The following is a 25,126-nucleotide window of genomic DNA, read 5'->3' as shown; positions in this document are numbered from 1 at the left end:
TTGCCCTTGTTGGAGCTATGATGGATTTTTAAAAGAGGAGCATCATGGTTCTCCATGCATCATTAAGATTACTAAATCAGTAATATAAAGGAGAACAGACAGAAAATAGACAACCAAAGCACTTAGTGGCCATGGATTTAACATCTCTAAGGTGAGAGAGTTATTATGGTATAATAGAAAGAACATTGGACTTTAGCCTAGTGATCTAAGTTCAAGTCTCACCTCTGGTATGTTATTAAGTAACTATGGACAAGTTGTAACTTCTATGAGTCTTAGTTTCTTAAATTCTTAGTTTGAGATAAAAATGTTTTAACAATCAATCTCACATGGCTATTATTCAGTCATGTCCAACTTTTCATGACCCTGTGGACCCATAGCACACCAATACTGTCCATGGGGTTTTCTTGGCAAGGATACTGAAGTGGTTTGCCATTTCCTTCTCCAGTGGATTAAGACAGAGATGTTAAGTGACTTTCCCAGGGTCACATAGTCAGTAAATGTCTGAGGCCAGATTTGAACTCAAGTTTTTCTGATTCATGCCCAGCATTCTCTCCACCTGCCTGCCCTCCAACTTCACATGGTTAATAAGCCTCAAAGCTATGGAGAAATTTAGATGGCTAAATTATTATCTTAACATTAAAATGTTATGATTACAGTGTTATCAGATTGAAATTACATATGGAAGAAATATAGCCAGAGGATATATTATAATCAATAAAGAACCATAAGAGTAACATTTGCTGTTTGATGTATTACATTTATTAGCCATTACTAACAAAGACAACAAACTGACTTTTGAATAGTTTAGGAAGAACCCAGGAAAGATCACTTACTGAAATGAAATGAGATTGACAGCATCAAGAAATGCAAGACATAGTTTCATCCATTGCTCCCCAGTGTTTTAAGAAAACCATCTCCTAGAAATTGCTTCCATTATCTAGTCACTGCCTGCAGTGGCTTTTGGGATTGGAATCAAAGAGAGTATAGGTGGCAGAGTTGGTGAACAGCAGAAATATACACTTGGAAGAATTTCCTATATATCAAGAAACGGGACACAGGCAATGCAGGAAGAAGCTGTCAGGCAGACTTGGCTACTCAGATGAGGCAGTCTTCTCCATTAGCAATAGGTCCCCTTACGGGTGTTGGATATGTAGCTTTTGGGTTGGCAGGTCCTGAGCCGGCAGCTACTCGTCTTGCAGGAACTTGGGCAAGTGGGTTGATAGTAACTAGTACCACAGCCAGACAGTTTTTCAGAACCAGTCACACAGCAAGCTGGCTGGAAAGAAGTAGACTTGCATCCATCCTCTTTGTAGGAAGAGGGCACACAGCGAGTTGGCTGGCAGAAGACAGGGTTTCCACAGGTTGCTTTGCAGGAATTCTGCACAGAGCATTTGGGTTGGCAGCTGGCAGGTTGGTAGACATAAGACATGTAAGAAGGTGGCTGGCAATAAAAGGACTGGAAGGACATCGGTACATAGAAAGTAGGTTTGTAAGGAGTAGGCATACAGAAAGATGGCTGACAGGAAACGGGCATACAAGGAAAGGGCTGGCAAGAGCTGAGAAAGCAGACAGGTTGATAGCAAGTTGCTCCACAGGACTGGCCTTCACAGCTAGTTGCTGGGCATGAACTTATCTGACAAGAAGTTGGTTGGCATGAACTGGGCATGCAGACAGTTGGCTGACAGCACATCCGAAGACAAGAACTGGATTCGGAGCAGACTGGCTGGCAGGAATTGGAGTCGCAACCTGTTGGTTGGCATGACCCAGTCACACACACTGCTTCCTGAGAAGAAGCTGGTTGACAAGGAGTGGTATCACAATTTGATTGGCAGGAACGAGATTCAGAGCAAGGCGGTGGACAACTGTTGACAATGCAAGCTGATGGGCCACACATAGTACTATTGCAAATAGGTCGACAGACAAAACCCACACGAGATGTTGATGGAAGGCAAGTTAGTTGGCAGGAACTAGGCTCACAACATGTAGGTTCAGGATAAGTCAAATTACAGCTAGATGACTGGCAGTTTTCTTGGCAGGTGACCAGTTGCCATGTTTTGCCTTGGCAGGAACTAGGCAAACAGATAGCATTTCCACAGGTCCCACCACTGGAATAGAGAGGCATGGTAGGTGCAGATGGAATGGCCTGGCAGGATCTGAGACAACAGCTATCAGGCATGGTGTTAGGAGTTTTGTTGGTGGCTAAATTGATTCAAGAAGTGAATTGAGCTGTGTCTACAATTCTTTATATCTTGTGGCTTTTATAGTCTTATCCTCATTTCATATGGGCACGAGCTTGAGCATCTTTTCCTTGTTATTGTTTAGTTTCATGTACATAAAAACATCTGATTAGTAGGCTTCATTGGCCTCAGAGGTGTTGGCCCCACTTAAAACTCGTCAGGTGGGTTTGGAGCCTTCTCAGTTAAATTGGGATCAGACTACGCTAGCCCTCAAACTCAGCTGTCCCACTTGGGGCCGAGTTCCTTAGCCCCACCTGGAAGGAAGAGAAGTTGAGCTAACCTCTCATCAGGCTGCACCTCCACTCATACCTAAGTATGTGGCACTCCCTTCTTCTGCTTGGAATGTTTGCCATCAACCACTGATGCTGCGTTGAAGCAAAGTACTGGCCCATATGCCCAGAGTCAGGAAGAAATCAGGATAGACCTAATGAGATCCCAAAGGAAATGAAAATTCTTCTTTTTCCAGGACCCTTTCAGTTCCCACAGTCATAGTATTTCAGTATTCGATGACACTCTGGTGTCATCTATCCCAACCAATACCTAAATGAGAATCTCTTGTGTGGCATACCCAGAGTAAAAGGGTCATTGATCCTTTGCTCAAAGACCTTCAGTGAAATGGAAAACCACCTCTCCATATCCACTCTAAGATTACTCCAATGGCTATTACTTGTCGTTTTCATCCTTTGTTTTCAAAGACTTTCCAATTTTGGGGTCAAGATACAGCATGTCCACCTGTGGCTGGTCAGTCCAATATGAGCTTGGAACACTCTATTACATATCAGACACAACTAGAACATTTGGACATTTGGGATAGAGATGTCTCTAGACCAGTTATGGGCAAACTATGGCTGGTGGGCCAGATGTGGCCCCCTGAAATGTTCTATCGGGCTGTGCAACATTATTCCTAATCTGACGAATACAAAGAGTAGGATATAATACAATGAAACTTCTAAAGAGTTGCCTTAGAAACAGACTGACAGATGTGCATTTCCTTTCCTTTGGCCCCCTCCTTAAAAAGTTTGCCCATCACTGCTCTAGACTGTTGAATCTCACGTTTCTTCTGTGCATCTGCTTTGCTCATAGAGCATAGCAAATTCCTTGTTATGCATAAGCGTTCCTGTGCCAGCATCTTCCATGTCTCACAGCTGATACTAAAAATGCTTCAGAGAGACCTTGAAAGTGTCCTTGTATCACTTCTTCTGATCTCTGCATGTTTGCCTTTATAGGCAAATATGTATTTGCCATTTGGACTATGTGGCCAGCCCTTCAGAATTGCACTCTTTGCATTTACACTGTACTTAAAGATTTACAAAGCACATAGCAGCTCTCTTTATAGTGGCAAAGATCTGGAAATTGAGAGGATATCCATCAACTGGGGAATGACTAAACCTGGTATATAATGAAAATGGAATACTACTGTTCCATAAGAAATGATGAGCAGATTAATTTTTAAAATACTTGGAAAGAACCACATGAAATAATGAATGAAACAAGTAGAATTAGAACATTGTATACAGCTACAGACATATTTGGAGAATAACTTATGGATGTTCACCTCCAGAGAATAAACTGAGAAGGTGGAATAAGATATATAATCCATAGATTTTGCTGGATAATGCCTTCTGTAGTAGGGGGAGAAAAAAGAGGGACTGAATAAAATTAATTTTTTATAAAAAATTTACAAAGCCCTGTATATAAGTCATTGATTTGATTCTCATAAGAACTGTAATATGGGTACTATGATAACCTCATTCTACAGATAAGGAAACTGACAGAGAGGTTATGTGACTTGTCCAGGGTCGCATATGGAGCAAACAAATGGTTGACACTAATGGGTCTGTATCCCAAAGAAAGTTAAAAAAAATAACAAAAATATTTATAGCTGCTCTTTTCTGTGGTGGCAAAGAATTGGAAATGGAGGGGATGTCCATCAATTGGGGAATGGCTGAACAAATTATGGTACATATTGGTGATGGAATAATATTGTGCTATAAGAAATGATAAGCAACGTAATTTCAGAAAAAGCTGGAAAGATCTGCAAGAACTGATGCAGAGTGAAATAAGCAGAACCAGGAGAACAATGTACACAATAATAGCAATGTTAGACAATAATTATCTGTGAAAACTTGGCTCCTCTCAGCAATGCAGTGATCTGAGACAATCCTGAAAGACTTATGACAGGGAATGTTATCCATTTCCACAGAAAGAACTGTTGGAGTCATCTTTCACATCAGTGTATCCCCGATTTTATTTTGGGATTTTGGTTTTGTATGACTTTGCTTTTACAACAATGAACAATATGGAAGTATGTTTTACATGACCATAAAAAAACCAAATGGTTTAGGCAGAATTCAGACACAAGCTGCTATTCCTGAACACACCATATGATTTCTACTCTGCCAAGTATAGCATCTGCACTTGAAAACTCCTCCTTACCCTGAGAATAATTTTGCATCTCTATACCACTATCAATCTGACCACTACTCCTAATTCTATTCTCTAGAGGCCAACAGAACAAATTTAATCTCAATTTCATATTAGTAGTTGTTATTCAGTCATTTGGTTGTGCCTGACTCTTTGTGACCTCATTTGGTGTATTTTTAAGACTGCTTTGCCATTTCCTTCTCCATTTCAATTTAAAGATGAAACTGAGGCAGACGGGGTTAAGGAACTTGCCTAGGATCACACGTATAACAAATGTCTGAGTCCTATTTTGAACTTAGATCTTCCTGACCTCCAGCCCTGGCACCATCTAGCTGTGGTCACTCAAATTCTTGGGAGACTTTTACCATACTCCAAAGTCTTCCCTTTCTTAGGATCTCCATTCCCAGTTCTTTCAACTCACATTTAGTAGCCATAACCTCAGGATCTTTCATGAATCTGGTCTTATTCCTCTGGGCACCCATTAAACTTTCCAGTGCCCCTCCTAGAATGTGACAACTAAAGCTGAGTGGAGGACTCCAGGTATGGTCTTACTAGGGCACAGTGGGACCACTGCCTCCTTAGACCTGGATGAACTCTTTCAGTTAGGATTTTGAAGTTTTAGAATCACCTGGCCAATGCCCACTCATGCTCAAAGGCAACAGAAATAAGCAAGTTAATCAGGAAAAATAGGAGTGAACATTTTGGTGTGTGTGTGTGTGTGTGATGGTTCAATTCTCCTCCAATTGACTCCCCCTTCCAGAGCCTAACTCTCCTGCTCAAGGATACCCTGTTTAAAAAGACCTCATCCCTTGACACAACCAAGTAGCACAGTGGCTAGAGCAATAGGCCTGGAGTCAGGAAGATCTGAATTCAAATCCAGCCTCAAATACTTATGAGCTGGGTGACCCTGGGCAAGTCACTTAACTTTCTTCCTCAGTTACACAATCTGTAAAATGCATAATAATAATAATAATACCTGCCTCCCAAGATTATGGTGAGGATCAAATGAGTTTGTAAAGTGCTTAGATCTGTACCTGGCACATAGTTGGCATTTAATATTTCATTTTTTATGTTTCTTAAAATTGTTTTTTCTTTTAAATTTATTTATATATTTATTTGTTACATTTAAATACCTAGTTAACTAACTCCCTCACTCCCCCCATTAGAGAAGGCATCATTTGACAAAAATATTTTTATGTATGAATTGTCTTATTTATTTCTACTTATCAATTCTTTCTCTGGAGGTGGACATACATAGGTCATTCTTAAAACAGTAATTCTGACCCTGTGTATAATGTTCTCTTAGTTCTGCTTGTTTTGTTCTTCCTAATTTCAAAGGTCTTTCCAAAATTAATCTGCCCGGTATTTCATTTTTTAATAAGAGGCATTCATAGTGAGAAGAGCTATAGCATCTGTCCTGGAGTAATAGATGTAAGCATGAGGTCTGGAAGCAGAGGAAAGAATCTGGGTTTGAATATTGGATTGTTCCCCCTGTGACCTTCCCTTATCTGGTCTTTGGCTTCTTCCTCCATATAAGGCAATTGAATGAAAGCTCTTTCACCCTTAAATGCTACAATCCTCTATGATGTCAGATGCAGATCCATATTTCCTAGCATTGCCGTATTCTCATCTTTCTTCTTACTGACATTCTCTGATTTTTAAGGAGGGAGAAGCTGTGATTTGCTGTGGACTAAGAGCAATCAACATATTATCCAAGGATTCCTTCTATTGGTATTCTGACCCTCATTTCCTTTAAACATTCTTCTTGCCTTCTTCTTAGGTGTCAATGTAGTAAATAAATTTTGTTAATCTCTTAAACCCTCTCCTTCACAGGAAAGTTACCTGGATCCTTATCACAGTTTCCACACCAAGTAAGATAAGATTAGCCAATCACATTGCCATGGAGAAGAAATGGTGACAAACTCAGGTGCCTGTGCCAACCAACAGTATGCAATAGCTTTTGCAATTTATATTCCCCTTTTCCTATCTTAATCTTTCTGAGCTACAGTTTCCCCATCTATAAAATGGGTAGAATACTAAGGGTACCCCATATATTTCTAGATTTTCATGCAATTGATAGTTTTCTGTTGTTTCTATTGCCTCTAGGATAAAATATAAATTCTCCCCTCCAACATGTAAAGCCTTCTACAATGACTAACCTATCTTTATTAATTAATAATTGATTGATTTGTTCTTTGTTTGTTTTTAAACCCTTACCTTCCCTCTTGGAATCAATATTGTGTACTGGTTCCAAGGTAGAAGAGTGGTAAGGACTAGGCAATGGGGGTCAAGTGCCCAGGGTCACACATCTAGGAAATGTCTGAGGAGAGATTTGAACCCAGGACCTCCCATCTCTGGGCCTGGCTCTCAATCCACTAAACCACTTAGCTGCCCCCTTATCTTTTTTTATTTTAAACTCGTATCTTCTGCTTAGAATCAATACTGAGAATTGTTTCCAAGGCAGAAGAGTGGTAAGGGCTAGGCAATGGGAGCTAAGTTACTTGCCCAGGGTCAAACAGCTTCTAAGTATCTTAAGAATAACTTAGAACCCGAGACTTCCCATCTCTAGGCCCAGTTCTCAAACCACTGAGCCACCTAGTTGCCCCCCTGCCGGGGACTTGCCCCGGCAGCTCCAGATATTCTGAGAGGTGTGACAGTTTAGCCGAAAAAGAGTCAGAGACACAGTGGAGTTATGGAAGCTGATCTGATCTACCAGCCCCTGAGCTTGTGTTTATTTTTCTTCAAGACCAGTTTTTTCAACAAAGTACATTTGAAATCAAAACAGTCTAGAATTCAAGGCTAGGAGAGTTACATAAGAGTTGGCATATAGGACACATTTTTTTCTCATGTAGATTATACTTGGTCTAAACAGTATGCAAGGTTACCAAGACCTTATTTTATCCAATTATTATTTTTGATAACAGACCTTCAACATATTTCAAAAGGGTGAGAATTTTAAAATTTTTGGAGTTGAGCTCAATGTGGGAAAATAACAAAGAGAGAGTGTTTTGTTTTGATGTACCATGCTCTGTTCTTCAGACTTTTGAGAGAGAGATTAAAGCAGCTTCTGCTATTTTACTGAATGTATGAACGATTAACTCATTAAATGCTGGTTTATTATAGAGTAATTAGGGGATTTCTATAAGGGAATTTCTATAAGGCTTAGGGCTCTCCTAAAGATATATAGAGATTATAATAATTTCAATAATAAGTGTTGGTCAGAAGGGAGTCACACAGAGGGGTTTGATCAGGTTTTGCACCCATCCTGTGGCCCAATTTTCAGGCCACAGGATCAGTGTAGGATAGTGTCACTCTGCACTAACTTGATGGTACCTCATTCCTCTGGGGGGCTCCCAGCACCCCTCCTAACCTACATTTTTTTCCAAAAAAATTTATTTTCCAAATTGCGTGTAATAATTTTCTACATATGTTTTCTGAAATCATAAGATCCAAATTGTCTCCCCCTTCCACTTTTCCCTATCCCCTCTTAGAGACTGTAAGCAATTTGATCTGGATTATACTTTTATTATTGTGCAAAAGATACTTCTGTATTCCCAACCTATCTTTTAACCCTTACTTCCCCCATCCTTCCCCTGTATACACTCTACATCATCACAGTCAAGCATGACTGTTAAGCTGTCTCTTGCCTTTCCACAAGCTTCCCTCAAACTTGGATTTTCCTTCTTTCTCATCACTGCCTCAAAACTCCTTTCAAGAATCAGCTCAGGTGCTATAATAGTAGTGATAGAAGCGGCATCAGCAAGTTTGCAAAGTACTATAAAAATCTCTCAATCTGTTCTCACAATAACTGTGGCAAGAAGATGCTATTATTATCATCATTTTACAGGTGTGGAAACTGAGGCAGACAGAAGTTTAAGTGATTTGCCCAAGATTACACAACTAGTTAAATGTCTGAAGCCACATTTGAACTCGGATCTTCTCAAGGCCAGATCTAGCCCTCTCTCCACTGTACCACCGAACTTGATCCCAGTTCTTAATGTTTATTTCCCACCCATATTATCTTAAGACTATTTCTCTCTCTATGTACTCTATGTCTCAAGAGAAGGTAAACTTCAAAACTGTCTTTAAATCCCCAGAATATAGCACAACCCTTACTCATAGCAGATATTCAATAATTTTTTTAACCATTACCATCTTAGAATAGTATCAATTCCAAGGCAGAAGAGTGGTAAGGGCTAGGCAATTGGGGTTAAGCAATTTGCCCAGGGTCACATAGCTAAGAAGGGTGTGAGGTCAGATTGGAACACAGGACTTCCTTGTCTTCAGGCCTGACTTTCTATCCACTGAGCCACTTAGCTGCCCCTTAATAAAATTTCTTGAGTTGAATTGAAGACATAGAAAGAGCTTTGATAATGCATATGTGCCTTAGGGCAAAGGGAGAGCTCTTCTTAGAAACAATACAGTATAGCAGCTTCCTAGATGTAGGGTCAGGAGAATTCGGGTTCAGATCCTGACTTTAACAGTGCCTAGCTGTGTGACCATGAGCAAGTCATTTAATTCCTTTAGCCTGGAGTTTCTCTAGCTATGGAAATTGGGGTAATCATATCTATCATGCCCATATCAAAACAATTTTTATGAGGCTTGGGCTACATAATGTCCACAAATAATGTGCTATATGGATGTCAGCTGTTATTAAATGCTACTTTTAGAACTGGAAATCCATCTAGTCCAACCCCATCATTCAACAGATAGGAGACTAAGCCTCAAAGAATGGTACGACCAACCATTGTCATACAGATATTATATGAGACAAGATTTGAATCCAGGACTTCCTAACTCAAAATCCAGCACTTTGTCCTCTGTGTCAGTATATCGTGTTTTGTTTTGTTTTTATCTAAAAACCTTTACCTTCCATCTTAGAATCAATATTATGTATTGGTTCCAAGGCAGAAGAGCCCTAAGAGCTAGGCAATGGGGGTTAAGTGACTTGCCCAGGGTCACGCAGCTAGGAAATGTCTGTCAGATTTGAACCCAGGACCTCCTAACTCTAGGCGTGGCTCTCCATCCACTGAGCCACCCAGCTGGCCCCATCATTATATCTTAATAATAAATATATGGACTTCTTATGAAGAATGTTTTCAGGGCAGGTAGGAGGCTCAGAGGATAGAGAGCCAAACCTGTACACATGAAATCCTCGCCTCAAATCTAGCTTCAGATGCTTCCTAACTGTGCGGCTTGGGCACCCATAGCTTAATCCTTACCACTTTTCTGCCTTGGATCTGGTGCCTGGGATTGATTCTAAGGCAGAAGATAAGGTTGGGAGTTTGGGGGGAGGGAGGTTAAGTGTTTCCCAGGAAAGGAAATATTTGATCTTTATTCTCCTACAGTCCATGCCTAATGGAACTTCCTTATTCCCTCTACTAGCATTTTATTGTACAAAGTCCTATCCAAAGCCCTTGCCCTTTCCACTTATATAAGCCCATTCAAGGTAAAAAAAATAACGATAAGTGCATCAGAGCGAGTGATCAGTAATGAGAGTAAGGCAACTAGATGGTACAATGGATAGAGTTCCCAAGTCTTGTTTCAGGAAGAGATGGGTTCAAATCCAGCCTCAGACATTTACTAACTGGATGACTCTGGGCAAATCACTTCACCCTGTTTGCCTCAATTTCCTCATCTGTAAAATGAGCTGGAGAGGGAAATGGCAAACTAGTATCTTTGCCAAGAAAACCTCAAATAGGAATGCTATCCATAAGAACTGTTGGAGTCTTCTTTCACATCACTATATCTTTCTTTGGTTTTATTTTGGAGTTTATGTATGACCTTGTTCTTATGAACAATATGGAAGTGTGTTTTGCATGACAATAAAAAATGGGGGGGGGGGAACCCAAATAGGGTCATAAAGATTTGGACACAACTGAAAAAAGGACTGAAAAAATGAGAGTAACATCTGTCTGATTTTATTTGAAGATGAGAAAATATTTCTCACATCTAAAAGTATATCACGGATGAGAAAGACAAGGAAACAGGTTTCAAGAGAGAACTGGAAGAAGCTTCTGAAATGAAAGGGGATGGAGCAGGAAACAAGAAGCATCATTCACCTCTTCATCGTGTGATATTGGCCTGTGAAAAGGATACTATGTGCCATTTTCTCTGTGCCTAAGTGGGTCTATATCTTAACGGTCCTAGATTATGGTTGAATTATTTCAGATAGAGCTATTGTAGTACAAGCAGCGTGGAGTGAGTGATGGAAAGGGGTTCAAACATGTACTAACTACTCCTCTGAACCTGGTGGGGTTGGAGGTTTTTCTTCTTCATAGCCATGTCTTGTATTCCTAATGCCTGGATCTACAGTTTCTGGAACAGCAGCCAGATGATTTTCCATCCTCTACTTTGACAGCAGTTGTTTCGCTGGTGGTTGGGCTGCTGGGTGTGCAGGGAGCAGTCCCGGAGCTTGTCGGCTCACAAGGACTAGCCGCTGAGACAGATTGCTTGCAGGGAGTGGACTCAGAACCATCTGGCTGGCTAGAAGTAGACTTTTCACAAGTGGGCTTACATGGGGAACTAGGCTCAGAGCAGACTGGCTGACAGCATGCCGGCCGAGAAGCAATGGAGGTGACACAGGTTGGCCTGCGCAGAAAGGGTAGCGAGTAGGGTGAGCGGTAGCAAGTTGGACGATAAGAAAAAGAAGTCAAGTACGGTTGTTTGCAACCGAGAGGAGAGGAACAGATGGGACGGTAACAAGCTGGTCGGTAGGAAATGGATGCGATGCAAGGTGGCCTACAGGAACTGGGCACGTAGAAAGTGGGTCGAGAGCAAGCTGGCCGGCAGACGACAGAAGCCGAAGATCCTGGTCGGCAGCAGAGTGGTTGGCAGCAGGAAGACACACAAGCTGGTTTGCAGGAAATGGGTTCACAGCCAACTGACTGGCAGCGTTTTACTACGTAACAAGATGGCTGGCATGGACTGGGCAGGCAGACGCTCTGTTGGCAAGAGGTGGATTGATAGCAGGCTGTTGGGCAGACACTGGGAATGCAACAGGAAGGCTCTTGGACTGGGCAGGCTGGTTCACAGGGACTGGGTAGGCAGCAGATGGTACGGTAGCAGACAGGTTCACAGACCAGTGTCACACAGGAAGCTGGCTGGCAGCAACTGGACTCAGAGCAAACGGGTGGACAACAAGCAGGCACAGAGCAGACAGGTTGGCAGCAAGTGGGCACCGTGCAAGATGGCACACAAGAACTGGTTTCACAGCAAACAGGCTGACAGCAAGCTGATACAGAGCAGACTGGTTGGCAACAAGTAGGCACAGAGCAGATGGGCTCGCAGCAACTGGGCTCACAGCAAGAGGATTCACAAGGAGTGGGCTCACAGCATACTGGCTGGCAGCAAGTGGGCTCACAGCAAGAGGATTCACAGCAACTCGGGGCACAGCTTGGAGATGTGCTGCATGGGTCTTCACAGCTAATAAGTTGCCATGTTGGACTTGGGCAGGAAGTAGTCAGGCAGATGGTGGAACTACCACAGCTCACATCTGTTGGGCAGATAGAGATGGCTGGCACTGTGGTGCAAGTCCCGGAACAGCAGCTGCCAGACATCTTGGACCTACTTCTTTCTATAAATCTGTAAGCTGCAGGGAGGGAGCTACTGGAGTCTGAGCATTGCCTTGTGCCCTGGAGTTTTTATATCCCCTAAGTCACGAGCGATTCCCCAAGACACGACATCTTTTCCTTGTTGTTGTTTGGGTCAGCTTGTACAGAAACATCTCATTAGAGTGTTATTTGTTTGCAAGGGGTTGCTTGTCATCTCATTAAAACGTTTCTGTTTATTTTCTTCCTAAATTTATGTTTTTCTTAGATTTGGGGGATCCTCATGGGGCTCTTTGTTTTGTGGGGCTAGTGCTGGTTAACCAGGATGTTACTAAGCCTACACATATATACACAGAAACATGATACATTCCAACACTTTTATAAATTCTCTGTTTCCAAAATTCCCTAATTATATTCACGGCAGGGGAGGTGGGGGTTACTTTCATGTAGGAGTTGGACTAGATGGCTTCGGTACCCCCTTCTAGCTATGACTCTATGATTCTCAATAGATAGACCTGAGCTCCTTGGTACTACAGTCTGTCTGGCAATAAGCAGTCCCTGGCTTCTGTGTCAAATGAAATGCACTTTTAATAAGTTCTCAAGTTGGGCTCAGAAGAAGAAATGAGAAAAATTTGCCTCCCCTAACCTTCCTCATGGCAGCTAGGAAGCACACTGATAGAGAGCTAGGCTTGGAATCAAGAAGATTTATCCTTGGCAGCAGCTGGGTAGCTCAGTGGATAGAGATCCAGGCCTAAAGATGGAAGGTCCTAGGTTCAAATCTGACCTCAGACACTTCCCACCTTGGGCAAGTACTGATTCTAAGATGGGAAAGTAAGGGTTTAAACAAAAAAAAAGATTTATGCTCATGAATTTGAATCCAGCCTCAGACATTTACTAGCTATGTGATCCTGGGCAAGTTATTCAGACCTGTTTGCCTCAGTTGTTCATCTGTAAAATAAGCTGAAGAAGAAAATGGCAAACCATTAAAGTATTTCTGCCAAGAAAATCCTAAACGGGGTCACAAAGAGTCAGATACACCTTTAATGACTGAACAACAACAAAAACCTTCCTTAAAGAAGCAGAACAGGATGTTTGAATCCAGCCTCATATAGTAGCTATGTAGCCTTGGGCAAGTCACTTAACTTCTATTTACCTTAATCTACTAGAGAAGGAAATGGCAGAATACTCCAGGACCTTTGACAAGAAAACCTCAAGGGGGAAGCTAGGTGGTTCAGTGGATTGAGAGCCAATCCTAGAGACGAGAGGTCCTGGGTTCAAATCAGGTCTCAAGTATTTTCTAACTGTGTGACCCTGGGCAGGCTGCTTAACTTCCACTGCCTATCCCTTGCCAGTCTTCAGCCTTGAACAATGTAACAGTATTGATCCCAAGATGAAAGGTAACAGTTTTGTTGGGTTATTTTTTAATGCCAATGGACAGTAGGATCCATAGGATCATGAAGAGTCAGATACAATTGAACAGAAATAAAGATCCTTCCTTGAAGTTCATGGATGTGGAGCAACCCCTTTATTGTTGGAGCCATATTTTGACTATCTTTAACAAACTTTTCATTATTTTCTATTCTTTGTTACAAAGAATGACTTACTCAGTAGGAAAGAAGACAGGGTATGGTAGGAAATGACAATGATATAAAAACAGTTATCAATACAATATTAACAACAGATTAGAGGACAGATAGGTGGCTCAATGGATAGAGGCCTGGAGGTGAGAGGTCTTGGGCTTAAATGTGGCCTCAGACACTTCCTAGATGTGTGACCCTGGGCAAGTCATTCAACCCTCATTGCCTAGCCCTTACCATTCTTCTGCCTTGGAAGCAATATTTAGTATTACTTCTAAGAGAGAAGGTAAGGTTTTTTTAAAATGGTTTAGTATGTTCAAAGATGTGGTGTTTGTTGTCCTTCATCCTTGAAGAGGACCAAAATAACATCCCTATGTTAGGGTCAATGTACAGTGTGTCCAACTATAACTGATCAGACCAATATGAGCTCAGAAGGCTCTACCACAGAGGGGACACAAAGAGTCAGTACGAATATTTTGAATAGAGAAGCCTCTAAATTTGCAGTAGAGGGTCATTAAAGATCAACTACTACAATCATCCTTCCTTTTACTGATGGGAAAACTAAGGCCCAAAGAGCAAATGGGATTTCAGAGCCAACCTCTCAGCAAGATCTCCCATAAAGTCAATCAGAACTGACTCCACTAAAGGACAACTAAAGTTCTGAAACTACCATGGTTTGGTCCAAGCACATGCATTTCACCTGCTCATAGTCATCACTTGCCAAGACCTCCCTCCAATTCATTCAAACATTTTCCAGATATTCCATCTCCTTCTTGTCCACCTGGGAGACTGAGTGGCTTCTAACTGAATCCGAAAAGGAGCAAAAAGCTAGGATTAAAAGACATCGTGAAGGTCACAGATGTGCTCTCTTGGTATTTGTATCTCAAAGACATATCTGAATTTAACCTTGCTGCTATAATGATCTGGAGTGAAATGAGAAATAAGCTCTGTGTTTCTTTTCTTTTTTTTTAACTACCAAGGTCAGGTATTCTGCCTCAGTGAAGAAGTCAGTTTCTATATATCAATATGGCATAGTAGATAGAGCACTGGACTTGGCTTCAGGAAGACCTGGGTTCTAATTGTTCCCAAAGCACTTCCAAGTTGTGAGACCCCAAGAAAATCATTTAAACTCTTTGAACCTTGGTCCCTCATCTGTAAAATGATCGGACAAGAGAACGTACAGTCAGTGTTCTCCAAGTTTTGTAGCACTATATGAAGGTGAGCAACTATGGTATGTGTGTTTTTTTTAATGTATTTGTTACATTAAAGGAGTTCCCAAAGTATTTCCTTACCCCGCTCCTCTACCTGCAATAGAGAAGTCATCATTTCATAGATACATGCATATAAAGAAAACTATTTGTCAGTTCTTTCTTTAGAGCTGGCCATACATAATATTTCTGTTGTTATGAATGATGTTCTCTTCATTCTGCTTGTTTCACGCTTCATAATTTTATGTAGGCTTTTTCATATTTTTATAAAATTGACCTACTCATCATTTCCTATGCTACAGTAGTATTCCATCATCATCATATGCCATAACTTTTTGAGCCATTCCCCAATTGATGGGTATATCCTCAATTTCCAGCTCTTTGCCACCTCTGCCACAGTCTGCTGCTATAAATATTTTAGAACATATAGGTTCTTTCTTCTTTTTTTCCTGATCACCTTTAGGAAACAAACCTAATAGTATCAATGGATCAAAAGGTATATACTCAGTTTTATAACTCTTTTGGGCATAATTCCAGATTGCTCTTCAAAATGGTTAGATCAGTTCATAGTTCCACCAAAACTGTATTAGTGTCCCCATTTTCCCACATTCCCTCCAACATTTTTCATTTTACCTTTGTATCATTTTAGTCAATATAACAGGTGTTCATTTTTATTTCAGGGCAAAAGTCAAGTTTTCTCTCGTGAAAACTAGTCCGTCATTTGGTTCAATTCTGCAGGGTTTTCTATGGCCTCGGAAATATCTGTTGCCCTCTTCCCTTTTCTTCTACCTCCCCTTCACTTGTCACGCACGATATCTTCAGCAGACATTTTTAGCAATTAGTCAGAATACTCAAAATGGAAAAAATCTTCTGCTTTCCACCCCAAGGCTTCCTCCCTTGTCCCAACCTCGAGCACTGGAAAAGAGTGTGTCATGTTATCCCTCTAACTAGAATCCTGGGAACACTAAGTATATATTTCATGAATGCAATTACTTTGTATACATTAGTATTTATGAACTTTATTCTCATGCTCTACTTTTATATGTACTTCTTGTCTCTCTTATTAGAACATAAGCTCCTGGTATATGAAGTTCCTTTCATTCTTTGAGCTCATATCTCCAGTGCCTACCACAATGCATGCTACCTAGTAGGTGCATGATAAATACTTGTTGACTGAAGGCTGCCCAGACCTACTAGGTGAAGCCTGACTTAAACTGGGAAATATCTGGGAAATGACACAAGTATTGAAGTCAGAATTCCTCTTTTCTTCTTTCATCAATGAAAAATATGTGTGTAGAAGGGTAGGATGAGACGATAAAAAGGGGTGAGCTTTCTGACCTGTAGTCCAATCAAATATAATGTTATATGGTGAACAAATTCTTATTTAATTCTGCCTACTTAAATAAGACAATATATAGCTGTGTGTGTCTATAGCACAGTAGAGGATCACAAAGGATATGTGCAATTCGGGAGCTCCCCCAACCATAGCAGTGTAACAACAGGTTACTTTGTTGTCATTCTTCAAAGGGAGTCCCTTTCCTGGGGGCCAAGAATACCATCAACTAGAGATGAAGGAATGAAGCACTATTACTCTTTGATAGAGAAACCTTTATCAGCTTATTCCACAAAAACTCTAACTTGCTTTGACTTATTTCTTGGGAATTTGGGAATCAGGCTTTCATATGAGCAGATCCCAACCCCACCAAAGCTAAAAAAAGAGATCAGAAAGCAGTATAGAAACAAAGGTTACAGACAACCTCAGATCTTATCCCCAGTATAGACAGTGCTTGGTACTATCTGTGATGAGATGGGATAATATCATTTTGGTGACACCCTTGCACACATCTCCATCCACTCAGGGAAAATGAAGAGTTGATTTTGTCGAGTTCGATTCAGTTCAATACTGTGTCGCTGTCATGTTCACAGGAGAGTCGTCATAGTACAATGTAAATGGAAGACCCGGGTTCTTAAATGGCAATTGTGGTTTCTAACACATATGACACTGGGCAAGTCACCTAAATTTTCTGGGCCTCAATCTCTTTATCTGTAAAATGAAGGAGAGTTGGACTAGATGAGCTCAAAGTCCCTTACAACTCTTAATCTGCCATTCAGCAACTTTAAATTTCTTTTTTGAAAGTTCCTTGTTTGAAAAATGAAGAAAAAAAAAGAGGAATTCTGGCTCTTACATTTGGCTCAGTCCCCACACCTATCAGGATCAGGCCACCCCTGGTCTTTGTATATGATCGATTTTAACTGCCTCTAGGCTTTTAGTCAGTGGGATAAACCACAGATCCATGGAACAAGAAAACATTCTAAACATTGGCTTTAAGGGGAAATTATCAAAGGGGTCAAAGAGAAGTATCCGAAGAAAGTGATAAGAGTGTCAAGGACCATCTTAGAACAGTCTTGATCCACAAAGCCTTGAGTCTGGAACCTCTACAGCTCAAACCAGCTTTGTCCTAAATAAAGGCATCCAGGCAAGGACCCAAGACAACACCAAGGGACTCATGAGAAAAAGGCTAAGCATCATCATAGAAGGAGTAGATGGAGTCTGAATGCAATTGAAACATATCATTCTTCACCGTATTTCCTCCATGAATTTTTCTCCAGTGAAGGAATATATGTCTTGTTTTACAACATGATGAACGGGGAAATATGTATTATCTGATAATACATGTAGAACTTATATCATAGCACGTGCCTTCTTGAGGAGAGGGAGATAGAGGGAGAGATCATGGATTGCAAAATATCAGAAAACAAATATTAAAAATTGTAATGTAATTAATTGGCAAGTAATCTTGAAAACATTTTTAAATTTAAGTCTCCCCTCCTGGCTCTACCAGAATGGTCTTGACTCAATTGCACTGCCTCAAAAAATTTAGGCCAAATGTTCTCTGTCCCTCAAGCACTTGAGAGAATATTCATGTCTTTCTCCACCTTTTCATGCTTCTTGCCTAGATCCATCCCATACAGTGAAGGAAGAGCCAAGAAAACCAATCAAATTATGTCAGAATGCTTGAATTTATTAAAAGATTAGCAAAGAAGCCTCTTTGCACCTCAGAAGCAGCAGAAAGGACAGACAGGAAGGACATCCCAAAGACATCTTGAAAAGAAGGATGTCCTGAAATGACAAGACATTGAACAAGTTCATGAGAGTCAAGTCTTGGTAAGGGACCCTTACTTTTCTTTCTTTGGATCCCTTCTTTGAGATTTTTTTTAAATTTCTCACCAGAGTGGGGTTGCCCTCCCCCCAGGTGCCTTGAATCATTGGATAGGGTTATTTGAGTTGCATTCCTTCTCTGACTGTACATGTGGCAGGATCTACAATGAAAGTGGGAGCGAGGCCACTGTCTCTTTGGACTGAAGGGAGTTCTAGGCAGGAGGTGGGATACGGAGGGCTCTCTCTCCATCTGGGTTCTTCAAATGAAGGTGAGGTCTCTGGATTCCCTCCAGATGTCTTCATTTGGTGTCACACACAGGTGTTGGCTGGCAGCAAACTGGCCCACAGCAGCACCCACAGCACCCGCCACAGCAACCGGATCCACAACCCCCACAGCCACAGCAGCTGCCTCCACAACCTCCTCCGCAGCCTCCACAGCCACCGCCACAGCCGCCGCAACCTCCTCCACAGCCACCACAGCCAGAGCCACCACAGCCGGACCCACAGCAGCTGGAGCCACAGCAACTGGACCCGCAGCAGCTGGGTTGGCAACAGCACATCTCACAGCATTCCCCAGACTGATCTTGTTGGCAGCCACAGCAGTTGAAGCAGTCCGTGGGACAGCAACCCATGGTCCCAGCTGGTCAGGTCTCAGTTGGCAACGAAGCCAGAGTTCCCCAAGACTGATGAGGTCCTTCCTGCCTGTGGCTTTTATATTCCCTCCCCAAAGGGTGTTGGCATAAAGCACAGGATGTTTTCTTTGTTATTATTTATGCCCATTTCCAGAGGAAGGGCTTATTAGCTGGCTGTTTATTTTCCAGGTTAGTGTAGCTAAACTCGTAAAAAAAAAAAAATGTGGAAGGCACAGGGGGGCCACACTTTGTTTGCTGCTAAATTAGGACTCACGCCAACTGTTATTTGTCCAGGAAATAAAAATACATCTTGTAAGAGGCCTATCATCATCACCAGGTAAACCTCAGCCATCATTAACCATGTGTTGGTCAGAGGTCTGTGAAGCCAGCAGTGGCACACTCCTCTCCCACCTTCTCATTGGTGAGCAAGTAGGAGTCAAAATAATAACCCAGTTATTCTGGGCTGTTGGTCCATCAGAGAGTAGCCAAGAAGCCAAAAAGTTGAGTGGTCTGACCCATCTGGTCCATGAAAGACTACTGACAGAACCAGACAATAGAACTTTTCACTTGGTTGCTCCCAGGGAAGACAGTCATCTTCTTCACAAGGTTATTTTCACCTGGCAAATTCATGTGTGTATGTGTGTATGTGGTGCCTGTGCATAACAGGCAAACTGATGAGCATCAGTGAGAAATGGACACACCCCCTGTGAAATGAAGAGAGACTCATCGTAAAATGCTATGGGCCTAGGTGAGACATTCTTGCCTGCATGGCACCCCCCTCCCCCAAGAAGTCACACCAGGTTTCAACTTGAGATTTCCAAGCATTGCTTAAAGCCGGCAATGCCTTGAGTAGAGATTAAGAGGGATGAGAGGAGAAACAAAGACTTGTTAATAAAGGATGGCTCTCTATAGAGGGTGAGATGAACATATAAGAGGTAATTTAGGTGATTATAAAACTAAAAGTTATTAATAATTAAAAAAAAAAGAAACCGAGGGAGAATGGGAAATGGGAAGACACTTCAGAAGCCAAAGAACTGTGCTTAGCATTGAACTTTGAAAAAATTTATTGCCTCCCTTCACATTTACACTAGTATTTTCCCCTTAAACCACCCCAACAATGAACCCTTCTTTTTAACAAAGAAAAAAATTCACACAAAGCTACCCCACATAGCAATATCTAACCGCATGTACCACATTCCATACTCATAGCCCTCCCTTCTTTCTGGAGAGAAGGAAGGTGTGTTTTCTTTTCAGTTTTCCAACATCAGATATTATTCATGACAACTTTTTAGACTTCAACTGCCTTCGTTAGTGGAGAAAAGTCAGGGTTAAGAAGCCTTCTCAATGAAGGAAAGTATGTAAGGTGTCATCCCTGAAAACAGACTTTGGGAACTGCTATGGCAAAGTACAGTAGATTCTTTTCTAACTGTAAAATTTAGTATACTCTGTTTCTCAAGACAGGGCATTAATTCATTTTTCCAATTTGAGGCTTTGATCCCTCATCAAAGTCTAGCAATGAAAAAAACAGCCTGCTCCCAAGCAGCCAGTATCAGCCTTTGCTATAGGTAAGCCAGCCTGATCTAAATCAAGGAACAAAGACACACACCCTCCCTCCTCCCCTATTACATTTCTTTACTTGCTTTTTTCCCTTAAGTCCTTAGCTGAAAATGATCTCTCCCTCCCAAAGTGTTACTGAGTTGTTCATTGAGGTATCTCTCCTTTGCCCTTATGATATTCTCCCTTCTATCACAGTTGCCTGTATACAAATTGTACTGCCCATTCCCAAGCTTTTTGAAGGCCTGAAGTGTACCAATTTTTTTCATCTTTCTATTCCCCAGCACAGTGCTATGAAGATATTAGGCACTTGATAAATGTTTATTGAATATTGACAGAAATTAATTCCTTTTTAGAGAGGCAGAGAAGCCCCTTGAAGTTCATAGATGTAGAGATGGAAGGGTCTTTAGAGATGATCTAGCCCTAATCCCTCATTTTACAGATGAGGAAACTGTGGCTTGAAAAGGTTAAGCATCTGAACCAAGATCACGTAGTAAGGAATCGCACACTCCTCTCCCAACTGTTCATTGGTGGCCAACTGGGAGCCAAAATTTCAGTTATTCAGAGCCAGAATTCAAAGCCAGTTTCTCTGATTCTTGATTCCAATTCCAAGGGTCCTGCCACGGTGCCAGCCAGCCTCCCTGGAGAAGGCTCAAGGTGAAAGTTAGGCCCCATTTTATTTTCCACGGTCTGATATTGAGGTGATAATGAGCCAGCCTCGGTATCCCTGACAGTTCATATGCTTGTCAGACCTCCAACAGGCAGGCACTTGTTAAGTAAGGTAAGATAATACGCTGATACATTCATTGTCACCAGACAGACCTTGCCTTCCAAGAAGATCCTGGTTTAGCTATTTTGGGCCCCTTGGAAGCTTCTGCACTGGGAAATTAAAATTAATGACAAGATACACTGGCCCAGGGAGTTATAAAAAGCAAGGAATGTTGTCTCTTCTAGTGGCCCCTAGTGTTGGCTATGTGATATTTCAACCAAGATTTTAAAGGATTCCTCTTCTCTCTTACGTACATGCCTGCCCAGGCACCAAAGACAGAAAGCACAGTTACTGTTACGTGGCCTGAAAAGGCCTGATAATACCTTTGTTTTACACAAGAAAAATGTTTACATAGTTTAGGGCTTAAACTAGTCCTGGCATCACTCTATAACCAAGTTCAAAACTTAAACCTGTCTTGGAGATCACAATGTAACCAAGCTCAGAATTTCAACCCATCCTGGGGATCAAAGTATAAGCATTTAACCACCCAATGGCAGAAACAAAGAATCAGTTCATTTCAATTCAGCAACATTGAGTGAACTGTGAAAAGCACTAGACTAAGCTTTGTGCACCCTTCCTTCTCCCTGACCCCCAAAAAAAAAATCCCATCTTGGTTCATTTTGCTCTGCCCACAGTCTTGCTTGAAATGCTCCCCCTGTATAATATATTAGAGTGTCCAGGCCATGTTCTCTGCATACCTATCTTCATAATGCAGTTCGGGCGTATTTGTGTCTAGATCTGAGTCTTCAGTTATTGGGTAAAAGGATCTGCAACTACTTTGCAATCATCAGAAATAACAATTCATATAGAGTACAGAAACAAGATTAGTGTCACTGACAAAGAACATATCAGGGACTCACAACATCTCGTAAACCATCACCCAGTGAACTCTCTTCCCCTATTCCAGAGGTGTTTATGCAGTGTCCCCCCTTTTTCTGCCACTGCAATTATGACCCCAAACTATATAAACTCGGGGCTTGGGGCCCTGGGTCATGAGTTACACAAAGAAGAATAAGAAATGGTCTCTGCCCTCATGGAACTTACAGTCTAGAAGGGGATGATCAGATACATACAAAAAAAAGGAGGGGGGTAATGTTCCTCTTGAAGTTCACCTTCCATGCTTCACTGTGGCCTGGAGGTGACACTTGGTTCTCAAAAGCTATGCCTGCAGAGCGCAAACTCTTACAGAATCCACCAAGCTTGAAAGGCACCAAGTATAGATGAAGCAATAGATACTGAATCTGGCATCCAAGAGCCCGCCTAGCTAAGCTCAGAGTGCCTTATCACCAGTGAATTGGCCTGTGGGTAATTAGCTTCTTCAGGCATAGAAACTCATAAAAACTGTCTATTAAAAGCATAAAGGGTTTTCGTGGAGGCAGCACCCATGGAACCACACATTTTTTACCATGTCATGGAAAAAAACTCAATAAATGCCATTAAAGAGGAATGAATAAAATGCAATGGGGCAGTCAGTCAATACACATTTTTAAGCAGCTTATTGTGTGTTGGGCATTCTGCTAAACACTAATGACATAAGAAGGCCAAAGTGGACAGCATGTAAATAACTAGGTCCAAACAATGTACATGCAGAGTAAATCGAAAATTATTTTAAAAAGGAAAGCACAGAAGGGGCACTGGCTAGGAGGTTCTGGCAAAAGGTGGCTTTTAAGGAGAGTCTTAAAGGAAGCCAGGAAACTAAAAGGCAGAAATAAGGAAGAAGGACATTACAGGCACGGGGCATAGCTAATGCCAAGACACAGAGATGATTAGTGGAGTGTTTTATATATAAACCAGAAGAGTTGGATCATAGAATGCATAAAAGCAATCTGATGATTTAAGCCTGGAAAGAAGCAGCAAAATTGTGTGAACCACTTTAAATGACAAATAGAGGTGCTGCTAAAATCTAGATTTCCAGAAAATCACTTTGGCAGCAGAGTAGAGAATAGGCTGGTATGGGAAGAGACTAGAAGCAAGGAAGAGAAGAGGAGGGCAAAAGGCATTTTTAAGTACTCTAGGTACTAGGCACTGGACTAATCACTTTTACAAATATCTCATTGAATCCTCACAACAGTTCTGAGGTAGGTGTTATTTTATCCCCATTTTACAGTTGAGAAAGCTGAGGCTAGCACTTATATAAGTCTTACTTTGTGCCAAGAACTGTGCCCTTAGGCACTTTACAAATATTATCTCATTTGATCCTCACAACAACCTGGGAGGTAGGTGTTATTATTTCATTCCCATTTTACAGTTGAGAAAGCTGAGGCTAGCACTTATACAGTTCTTACTCTGTGCCAGGTACTGTGCCCTTAGGCACTTTACAAATATTATCTCATTTGATCCTCACAACAACCCTGGGAAGTAGGTGTTATTATTTTATAATTGAGAAAACTGAGTCTGAGAAGCTAGGTAACTTGCCCTTGACTACACAGCTTGTAAGTATCTGAGTATGAATTTGAATTCAGGTCTTTGTGACTCCAGGACCAATGCTCTATCTACTGTACCAAGTAGCTGCCCCTGGTGAAACAACCAGACTATTACAATAATGCAGGAAGGAGGTGATGAAGGGCCCCAACTAAGGTGGCAGGAAGGTTAGCGAAGGAGAAATTTAGGAATGATCTTGTGAAGGTAGAAACAAGATTTGGCCAGGGTATGGTTTTGTGGGATGAGAGCAAATGAAGTCAAAGGATGCCAAGATTTCAAGTGGAGGTGACTTGGGAGTATGGTACTGACCTCAAGTGAGATAAGTGTGTTATTCTCAGAATGAGCATTCAGCTTACACCTCCAACCCCAAATTCTCAAGGCAAAAACACCCAGTTAATACCACGACTTGGGAAAGGGATGTAGAAGGCTAATTTGTTGCCTTTGTTGGCTATCAAAAAGGCTCCAGAACAGGTCTGGGAAAAAGAACCAATAACACAGAGACCCCAATTCAAGGGCAATAAACAACACAGTTACTTCTTTATCTCTTAAGGATGTTAAAGGAATGTTAAATGTAGTCCTTCCTTTGTGTACTTTGTGTACTTCACCACCACTGTACTTTGAACCACAAGTTTTAGATTGTAAGTCACAGCCCCAAATGGGGAGAGGTGGAAGGGTCTTGCCATTAGGGACTCTACATATTGCCTGTCCGTGCCTAATCAATTTGCACTTCAAGGCCAAAGCTGGAGTGTCTCCTTTCATGAAAGTGAGTGAGGTGCTAGTGTGTCTTTCCCAAATAAAGCATCTTTAGGCTTCTGACTTGCACCCCAGTAGTTTCAGTACTTTGGATAGAATTAGACTTCCCTTTAGAATAAAATTGTCCCCTCCCCCCCCCCTTTGCTCCTACATTTCAAGGTCTTGGATGGCTTATCTAGTCCAGGGGCAAGCTCCAGGAAGGGATAGATCCAATAAGAACAAGGAGGTCTCCATGCAAGGACTCAGTAGCTTTCTTATCTTTAGAGAATAACATGTAGGTCTCTTCTCTGAACACATCTCACTATCCCAAAACTGGTCACGAGTCCAATAATGAGGATCTGACAGAGGGAAGGGAGGGGAATGGGAGAAGGTTTTTTGTGATTAGAAAATCCTATAAAATCCTATAAATTGCTTCTTTGAATTCTATGCATTGGCATCTCTGCATCCCCAAAACCAGAGGTGTCCCCCTTTTGCCAAAGGTACCAATAAAGTCTGACTTGCACTTTGGTTTCCTGACTGCAGAATTGTGTTATCGTTGAAAGGGGGTCCATCGTTCATGACCTCCCATCCCACACAAAAAGAATAAACAACTGCCTCTTTACTATTATCCTTCTGACTCCGGTTTGTTTAGTTTAGTAAGTGGGGTATTTGTGCTAGATTTTATCCCACACAGCCTCAACACTAATAGAGATGTTGGAAAGGGATAAGTCTTGGGGAGAAATACAAGTTCTGTTTCAGGCAAGTTGAATTTGAGGTGCCTGTCCAATTTGAACTAGTTAAAAGGCAGTTGATGCTGTAGGACAAGAGCTCAGGATAAAGGCTAGGAATGAATATAGAGATC

At 41.5% G+C, this 25,126-nt stretch overlaps 3 protein-coding genes across 3 annotated transcripts; all 3 read right to left on the bottom strand.

Annotated features, from left to right (window-relative positions):
* Positions 1-1,117: 1,117 nt before the first annotated feature.
* KRTAP29-1 (keratin associated like protein 29-1) lies at positions 1,118-2,176 on the bottom strand. Its single transcript, XM_044675095.1, has one exon. The coding sequence runs from the start codon at positions 2,174-2,176 to the stop codon at positions 1,118-1,120; it is 1,059 nt and encodes a 352-aa protein (XP_044531030.1).
* Positions 2,177-10,957: 8,781 nt separating this feature from the next.
* Positions 10,958-12,220, bottom strand: LOC123247637 (keratin-associated protein 16-1). The gene has a single exon (XM_044676584.1). It carries the CDS (start codon positions 12,218-12,220, stop codon positions 10,958-10,960), a length of 1,263 nt encoding a protein of 420 aa, XP_044532519.1.
* Positions 12,221-18,455: 6,235 nt separating this feature from the next.
* LOC123244773 (keratin-associated protein 17-1) lies at positions 18,456-18,788 on the bottom strand. Its single transcript, XM_044673369.1, has one exon. The coding sequence runs from the start codon at positions 18,786-18,788 to the stop codon at positions 18,456-18,458; it is 333 nt and encodes a 110-aa protein (XP_044529304.1).
* Between the last annotated feature and the right edge of the window lie 6,338 nt (positions 18,789-25,126).

The sequence above is a fragment of the Gracilinanus agilis genome, chromosome 4 (genome assembly GCF_016433145.1).
Source record: "Gracilinanus agilis isolate LMUSP501 chromosome 4, AgileGrace, whole genome shotgun sequence".
Taxonomy (NCBI): Eukaryota; Metazoa; Chordata; class Mammalia; order Didelphimorphia; family Didelphidae; genus Gracilinanus; species Gracilinanus agilis.
This window is presented reverse-complemented; position numbering and strand designations above follow the sequence as displayed.